The following is an 8,921-nucleotide window of genomic DNA, read 5'->3' on the forward strand; positions in this document are numbered from 1 at the left end:
GTATTCTGAGTCGTATTTAACCATTTAGACATTTGGCAGAAAGTTGAAGTTTTGGAATGTTAAAAGACGATAGCAGTTTACAGTCCGTAAACCACTTTACTGGTCGTATTCTATTTTACGACCAACTGGGCCGAAGTGCAAATCTGCAACTTTCGCATTTTCAAAACTCATAAGTAGTCATCCCCTTCTTAGTAAAACACCGTACACTCATACTCTTCGTTGGTCTATTCATTGTACATTCACGGAGAAATTTCCGAGGTGTAACAATGAGAAATGAAAAATAGAACTTGGGTCATCTATTTAAAACAAGAAAATAAAGCTGCCCGTCGGGATTTATACGGACACTTATACGGTCCGTATAAGTGACCGTATAATATCACCAGTGATGATCCTTCACTGTAACTATTATACGGACCCTTATACGGACTGTATAAAGTTATACGGACTATATAAGTGGTCGTATAACTCGCGTTTTTTCCAAAATCATTTTCGTTGATTCGTTTGACCTCCAATCCTTGTGGAACCTTCTTGGCACTTATATAACACTTCATTAACCATACAATAAGCCCTATAGCATCCCCTCAAGACATCACTAAATACGTATCAAATCAACTATCGCGAAAACCCTTCCAAACATGACTTGCATTCACTTCCTTCGACAAACTTAGTCTCACATATCCATAAGACTTCGAAATTTTATGGTACGCACTTTAAGATATCTAATACTATCCTTAATCTCGTTACGACTTCTTGTTCATCTTAAGCTCACGTTAGTCTACTCACAAGGCAACAAATCTGGAATTTCCGAGATGTAACAACGTTACTTGATGAATATCCCTCGTAACCGTAAGGTAAGATGGGGCCCAAATACCGGGGTTTTATAAAGGACATATGAAAATTTATATGAGTAGTGCATGGGAAGTTGAGCAAGTCTTAAGAAGGACCTGTTACATTTCAGAAATTCCGAATTTATTACCTTGTGAGTGGACTAATGTGAGCTTAAAATGAACATGAAGTCCTTACGAGATTGAGAGTATTAGATAACTTAAAGTGCATACCATAAGATTTTGAACTTATATGAATATGTGAAATTTAGTTCGTTGAAGGAAGTGAAATGTAAGTCGTGTTCGGAAAGGTTTTCATTATAATTGAGCTAATATTATTTTGGTAATATCTTAAGGGGCTGCTATAGGGCTTATTGTATTGTTAATGAAGTGTTATATAAGTGCCAAGAAAGTTACACATGGATTGGAGATCAAACGAATCAACAAGAGAAAGTTCGGAAAAATAGTGGGTTATACCACTTATATGGTCCGTATAACTTTATACGGTCCCGTATAAGGGTCTGTATAAGGGTCCGTATAACAGTTACAGTGAAGGGTCATCACTGGTGACATTATACGGTCACTTATACGGACCGTATAAGTGTCTGTATAAATTCCGTCGGCGAGCTTCTTCTTTTTTATATATATAAGTGACCCTTGTTGTGTTTTATCATTTCCCATATTTCTTCAAGTCTTGAAAGCTCAAAAACCCTTCTCCAAGCATTTTATATTCAAACTCAAGAGAAAACAAAGATCAAGAGGCAAGAATCAAGATATTCATGTAATGGAAGACTCACTAGGGTTAGTAGACTTCAAGGATAACTTGGATATTGAAGCTAGGGTTTCCATATAAGTTGATAGCTTGTTCCAAAGCTCATTCTTGTGAGATAAAAGGTTAGTTTTCATGCTTATTTCATGTTATTAAGAATGCTTAGTTGTTGAACAACTTGGGTAGAAGGAGAAAGTAGAAGATGAGGTCTAAATGTAGTTTTTATGATGTTTTTGAGTAGTAAGCTAACTTGAGTCATGATTCTTAGTATGAAATGGATATAATCTTATCATGGAAGGTAATAATGGGGATGAGGAAGCGTTGTATGAAAATGTGCAAAGGGTTGATGTGAAGTTGTTGATGTAAGTTGAATGTGAGAATGAACTTTGAGACTTAATTGAATACGACTACTTGATTATGATGTTGTGGATGTTATTATGGTTGTTTGGGAATTGTTTTGTGGTATGATGGAAGTCGATGGAATAGGGAAAATTCTTCCTAATTTTTGTTAGTTCATGAGTTGTTCTAGTTTGAATTTAAGAATGTCTCTAAGACTTAACCATGGTATGAATCCTTTTAAATGTAGATTTCTCAAGCTTGGGCGGCAAACGTTATGTAGTTAAGAAGACAAAGAGGTTCGTAAGGCTAACCCTTCTTTCTTAAGGCATGATACCATTGATGTATACCTTCATATGAAATCCATAGTATTGTGCACGATGATTTCATTCCTAGAATCACTAAAGCTCATGATCTTGGTGTTCTCACGATACCATTGGTTCAATCATATGATAGTTGATCCTCTAAGGAAGGTTATAGTGAAAATGATGATGACAATGATGATGTTGAGGACATGTATGTACTTCTATGTATACATATTTATATATTAAAGTATAACTACTAAGAACACTGAGCTTGTATGGCCGGGTATGATATCTATCACGCCCACACCACTCTAGTTGGGTACGGATGACACTGAGCCTTGGTAGGGCCAGGTATGTATAACACCGAACCTTATCATGATCGGGTATGTAAGACACCGAAGCTCTATGGTCGGTTATGATACTACTATAAGTATAAATGTATGAAATGGAAGGTTCCCATCAGAAAGAGGGTAAGTAAATACGACAAACAACGCTAGAGGTATAAATGGCTTTATCCTTCTATGACTCTTCTATCTTATGTTATTTCTCATGCTTCCATCATGATATACATTATTCGTACTGACGTTCTTTTATTTGTGGACGCTGCGTCATGCCCACAGGTGGACAGGGAGATAGACTTGATCCTTAGGCTGCTTATCCAGAGATTGCTTAGAGGAGCTCCATTTGATCTGGAGCTACACCTGTGGGTACTATCCCTTTGTGTATATATGGGCATGGCGGGGTCCTGTCCCATCCTCATGATGATGTTTCATACTCTTCATAGAGGCTCGTAGACAGTCATGTATAGTAGATGTCTTTCCCTTGTCGGCTCATGTTTAGTATATTACTTTGTTAGCCTTGTCGGCTTGTGTATATGTGTATGGGCATAGTTGTTGACGTTATATATATATATATATATATATATATATATATATAAAGTGTTTTAGCCATTGGAAATGGTATTATTGAGGCGTAGAGTTTGTTGATAAGCCATGTGGCTCACCTAGATATGAATGTGAATGTACATGAGAGGAGCCCGGTGGGTTAGTTCCGAGTGCCCGTCATGGCCCTCCGGTTGGGTTGTGACAGGACCCTTCAGCCAAATATGGGCATAAGCCCTCAAAAAGGATGATTTAAGGATACATTTTCGGATGATCTGACTTAAAGAGGCCAAAACGCTATTATAAGTTTGGAATTTGAAAACACACCAAAAATGAAAGTTGTAGATAATTGAAATAGATTTTCAACCATAGGTCGTGGGCCTTCATACAATATCAGAATCAAGAGTTATGACCTTTTTACTAAACGAACAAGTAGGCAGTAAAATAAGCCTACACGAACGCACCCAAAGCCCATGCGAACGCGCTGAGTAATTTTTAGGTCGGTCGAGGCAGTTTCTGGAAAGTTATAAAAGGGGGCTTACCTCTCATTTTTCATTCCACACGCCTCAAATCCTCTCCAAAATTCTGGAAACTTTCCCCCAACTCCCAAACACCAAATTTTAGCCCAAATCAAGTTTAATCTCCGGATTTAGGTTCCTACAGCGTATAGTTGCTGTTATAAAATTGTATTGCGATGAGTCTTGGCTTGAACTCAAGGTGGAAAGTGAAGATGTTGTGGTTCTAGCAGAGGAAAGGTATGAATCTTTCTTTATTGATATTGATTTAGGTTTGTTTATGGAGATAAAGTTATTAAATACTGGTATAACGAGTTGGTTAGCTGAGAAAATTGGAAAAACATTATGAGGGATGTTTTATGGAGCATATTGGTATTGATGATGTTGTTGTTGACGTTGGTATTGTTGTTGTTGTTGTTGGTTATTGGATTATGATTTCGGGCTAGACATATAAACATGGGAGATGCTGCCCGATTTTCGGCAGGATATGAAGTAGTTTAATTTGAAAGTTTGATATAAGTATACGACGATAAGTCTAACGATTGTATGAATTCTCTCAAATGTAGATTTGTGAGCTCAGAAGGATAAACGTAAGTAGTTAAGAAGAACAAGAAGGTATGTTAAGGTTGTCCTTTCTTTCGTTTTGGCATGATCCTATGATATGAACGAACAAGCGAGTAAACGAGCTTCCGTATTACTCTACTCTTAGAAGCACTAGGAGTACTTCAGTCTTGATGATCATGTACCCCTGTTATGATGTTCCTTCTGTTCATGGGTCTCGAGATTTTTTTTTTTTTATTAAATAAATTATTTTATCAATACCAAGTAATAGTTACAAAACCAAACAGCGCAGACCACCTGTTTCTCACATAAAAACCAACACCTGTTCTAGACTCTACAATTCTAAGGAATCTAGTTCTAGGCATAGACACTAGGCAGCCATTACTTCATACATATTTGGCAGCCAGTTACAAAAAAAAAAGTCCAATGACTACACCTAGCTAAGACAATGCATAGATAATCAATTCTATCAGCTTGGTAACTTGCATCCGATTGTTAGACTACATCATTTTCTCTGCATCAGTGACCTGTTATGGCATAGGATTCAGCTGGGACAATACTGGTTGCCATTTCCTCCTTGTTCTACCTCTAATATGAAGATGGACAACAATCTCTTTGCATAATATATCTTCATTGTAGTTATGGCTTTGGAACCTGATTAGATTTCTATCTCTCCAGACCAGAGCAATCACCATAGCAGAAACAACACTGGTAATTGCTCCCCTGTCAGATTTCCTCTTTGCCATTGTAGTAGTCCATTGAACTTCCTCTTGCCAACTTCCAATTGCTCTGTGTACCCCTAACCAAACTAGCATCATGTGCCATAATGCTTTAGTAGTAGTGCAGTTAAAAAATAAATGAAGCAAGGTCTCATCATAAGTATTGTAGAAAACAAAAGTTGGAGGGACAATGATTCCAAATTTCAGGAGCCTGTCTACAGTAGCTAGCCTTCTCTTCATTGTTAACCATAAGATGAATTTATATCTAGGGTGGATTCCAGCTTGCAACGTGAGACACTTCCATGGTACTTTAGGATGTTGTGGCAGCATAGCAATGTACATCTTTTTTATAGAGAACTTAGATTGAGATGCCACAGCAGCAAATCTCAAAGGCAGGCCACCATGAAGGTTTGGGGCTTGTAGAAGATACCTCCTAGACTCAATGATCTTTCTCATTAACCATGTAGCATTTGCAGGGATTTGATAGGTCCCCACTTAGTCTCGTGATTTCATGTATTAGTAATGCTAGCCAGCAGTTGTCCACCAGAGTTACTGTGGCATCATTTTATTCCGAGAGTTCTATGTATTCATTTCATTTATGCATTGCATTCATATTCATATGCATATTGACCCATGACCAGAAGGCGTTATATACGCGTATAATATATGTATATAGGGTATGGGAAAAGTGTCACGACCCAGCTCCGTGGGCCGCGACTGACGTCCTATCTGGACCCCAAACAGTCTTACATACTGACTCGTCATATTTTTATCTAACTCATACTTTCATATTAATCATCTCAAACAGATTGAAAGCAAATATTATCTTAAGCGGTCGCACGTGCAAAAATTATCATATCATAGTCAAAAGGGGCGGCGGAATACACATCGCCGAACAGATATACACATATACAAACATACGGGCCATTATGGCCGCCATAACAGACGGGACCGCATTAAGACTCAGATCATAAACAAACGAACACACACACGACCCATTACCCACATATATGACTACAGGCCTCTACAAATCATAACGAAATCATATGATGGGACAGGGCCCCGTCGTACCACAATAGTCAAATATACAGAAGCATATACATCAAAAAAGATATGTACCGACATATGGGCTCCAGATCAAAAGGAGCACTCTGTAATAGCAGAATGTGTGGCCTACACTGGCAGATCACGAACCTCTGTACCAGGGGGCATGAAACGCAGCCCCCGAAGAAAGGGGGTCAGTACGAAAGATATACTGAGTATGTAAAGCATAGAGTATAAAAATCCAAACCATAACTGAAATGAAGGTTACAGAGGGAGAATACCGGATCAATATATCAAAATCTGTACTGAAGGCATATGTACATAATGCAAACAGAAAATCATGCACAAGGCTCAGGAATGTGTTCACCACTCCGACGCTGGTGCCACAACACAGCATACTCCAGAAGGTTTCAAATCTCCGTACAACCCCGAACATAACATATCATCATAGTATATCATATCATCAAAGCATATCATAGGCCATATCACAGCATAACTCCATAAACGGAACTCGGCCCTATGGCGAGGTCTCGGGAACCGTAACACATCATACTGCCGAATATATCATAGTACGCACGATTACAAAACCGGCCCGGGAACCGGCGAACGATATCATAGTAATAGGCACGAGCAGAGTAGTGCGGAAACCATATGCATATACACAATTAAATTCCAAGACTCTACCAATAAATACATATACATATATATATATTGAGATCAGAAAGCTCAAAGTAAGTATCGAGTCTGTTGGAATTAGTATACAAAAGATATAAGCCTTTAAATTTACAAAACTTTCGAAAAATACCTCATAAGCCATTTTCTGAAAAGTTAGTGTCATTCACATTAAGGAGCTTTCAAATAACTTATGGAGCAAATCAAACGGAGCCTTAAATTCATAGGCAAAAGTCCCCTTTTTATATCATACAAAAATAGATCAAGTAAGACAAACGAAGGAAGTCTCGGGACTAGTGGGCCCACCTCGGGTCAAATCGAGGTGGCGGACATAAATTACGAACATTAGACTCTATGGAGTCATCCATGTAAGTTTCAAAACGATTCTATCGCATTTGTACAAATTATGGATGTTCGAATAGTTTTCCAACAAAACATAAGAATTATAATTCAATTACATTGAATGAATAGTGCCTAAAATCAGACTCGGATTCTATGAACAGAATTGCCCCCGAGGCTCAAATCTCAACCTAGTATGTCTAGGACATGCCAAAAGAAGGAAAGGGATAGCTTTACATACCTTATGTGCGTCTTACGCTCGCTTAAGCTCAAATCCCGTTTACTCCAGAATCTACAAATGGTCACAATTACCAAATGCAAATCATAAGCTTTAGTGACTCAATCCTAAACCATACTTGTCTACGAAAATTTGGGCAGCACCTCCCCTATAAATTCAACATCCCCGAGAATTAACTCGGCCATAATATCAACGACAACACCCACAACAATACCAACAACATCAAGAATCACAATAGAACACATTCTAACATAATTGCTCTTCTTTTCTACCTTATGCAACAACTCCCATTCTAACTTCACACTTCCAAACCAATATCAACGTTCTCTTATTCATTTACTAATTCAAAGTTATTCAAACATAATTCAAGAACATTTCAAGCAATACTCAAGGATTCAAACCATCTGACAATTCCATATTCTATCCAAAACTTCTACAAATGCGACGAAACAACAAAGTCACATTGTTTTCTTCCAAATTCATGAATGGCAACCATGATCCACATTTTAGAATTCTACTTTCATAGTTACATAAAAACTATATTAAAAGCATATAATTTCCCATAACAACATACAATCAATTTCAATGCCGACTTAAGTCGTTAAACCTTTATTTACGTCATAAATGCCATAACGACACAATTAACACACTACATGAATTTCATTTCATCTTCCCTTCACTACCACCCTACCACACGGCCACATACTCTTCACACACCCACACGGCCATGCACACACACATCACCATTTTCATGATTTTTATGCAATTCTAATCATCACCACATATATACTTTTTCCACAACATAAAGGATGAAATTCTTACCTTTTTCTTCCAATTCTCTCTTGCCGCAAACGTAGTCCTCTCGCTAAACTAATTATACCACGTCAGAGAGCATCTTGCACTTGCTAAGAATTCAAGAAGAACAAGATTTTAGGATCAAAGTTGATGGACTTGGAATTTTTTTTTTCTTTTCTTTATGCTTGGCCGAATGGCTATTTTGAGGTGCTCTTCAATTTTTCTTTCTTGAAACTTCTTGAATGAGGTGGAAGAATAAGCCCCTTCTTAATATATATTAGTCACATGATTTTAATTAATGGGCTTGGGCTTTTTATTATCCCATGGTCGGCCACCCTCCTTAATTGGGCCTCAATTTTATATATATTTTTGTTTTTGAGCCCAATTCATTAAGATCTTATTTTGTAACTCACGGAACAAATTTCTAAAATTCCAATTTTGCCCTTGGCCTTCTTCCGTATTTTCGCAACAATATTTTTCATGAACAACACACATATATGAAATAAAATAAAATATAGTCCTCATTTCCTACAAAGCAATATTGTTTCAAATTTTCCAAATGCGCAAAGATGCGGGATATAACATTCTCCCCCCCTTTAGAACATTTGTCCTCGAATGTTAAATTGGCCTCATAGTATCTTATAAGCATGGCGGGGGAGTTTCTTTTTATGAGTAGCACATATAAACTATTTGTCAATCAATATAACAGATTTAGAAATTTAGATTACCTGTAAGTATAGGGAACAAGTGAGGATATTTCTTCTTCATTTCGTCCTCTGCTTCCCAGGTCATTTCTTCTCTATTATTGTTTCACCATAAGACCTTAGCAGAGGGTATGTCCCTGGTACGCAGCCTCCTCACCTGATGATCCAAAATAGCTACAGGTTGCTCTTCATAAGACAATTCCTCCGTCACCTGAATAT

At 37.6% G+C, this 8,921-nt stretch overlaps 1 protein-coding gene across 1 annotated transcript; it reads right to left on the reverse strand.

The window, feature by feature from the left end:
- Nucleotides 1-4,721: 4,721 nt before the first annotated feature.
- LOC132613033 (uncharacterized) lies at nucleotides 4,722-5,366 on the reverse strand. Its single transcript, XM_060327094.1, has one exon. The coding sequence runs from the start codon at nucleotides 5,364-5,366 to the stop codon at nucleotides 4,722-4,724; it is 645 nt and encodes a 214-aa protein (XP_060183077.1).
- Nucleotides 5,367-8,921: the final 3,555 nt, after the last annotated feature.

Source organism: Lycium barbarum, chromosome 10, assembly GCF_019175385.1.
Source record: "Lycium barbarum isolate Lr01 chromosome 10, ASM1917538v2, whole genome shotgun sequence".
NCBI classification, from domain to species: Eukaryota; Viridiplantae; Streptophyta; class Magnoliopsida; order Solanales; family Solanaceae; genus Lycium; species Lycium barbarum.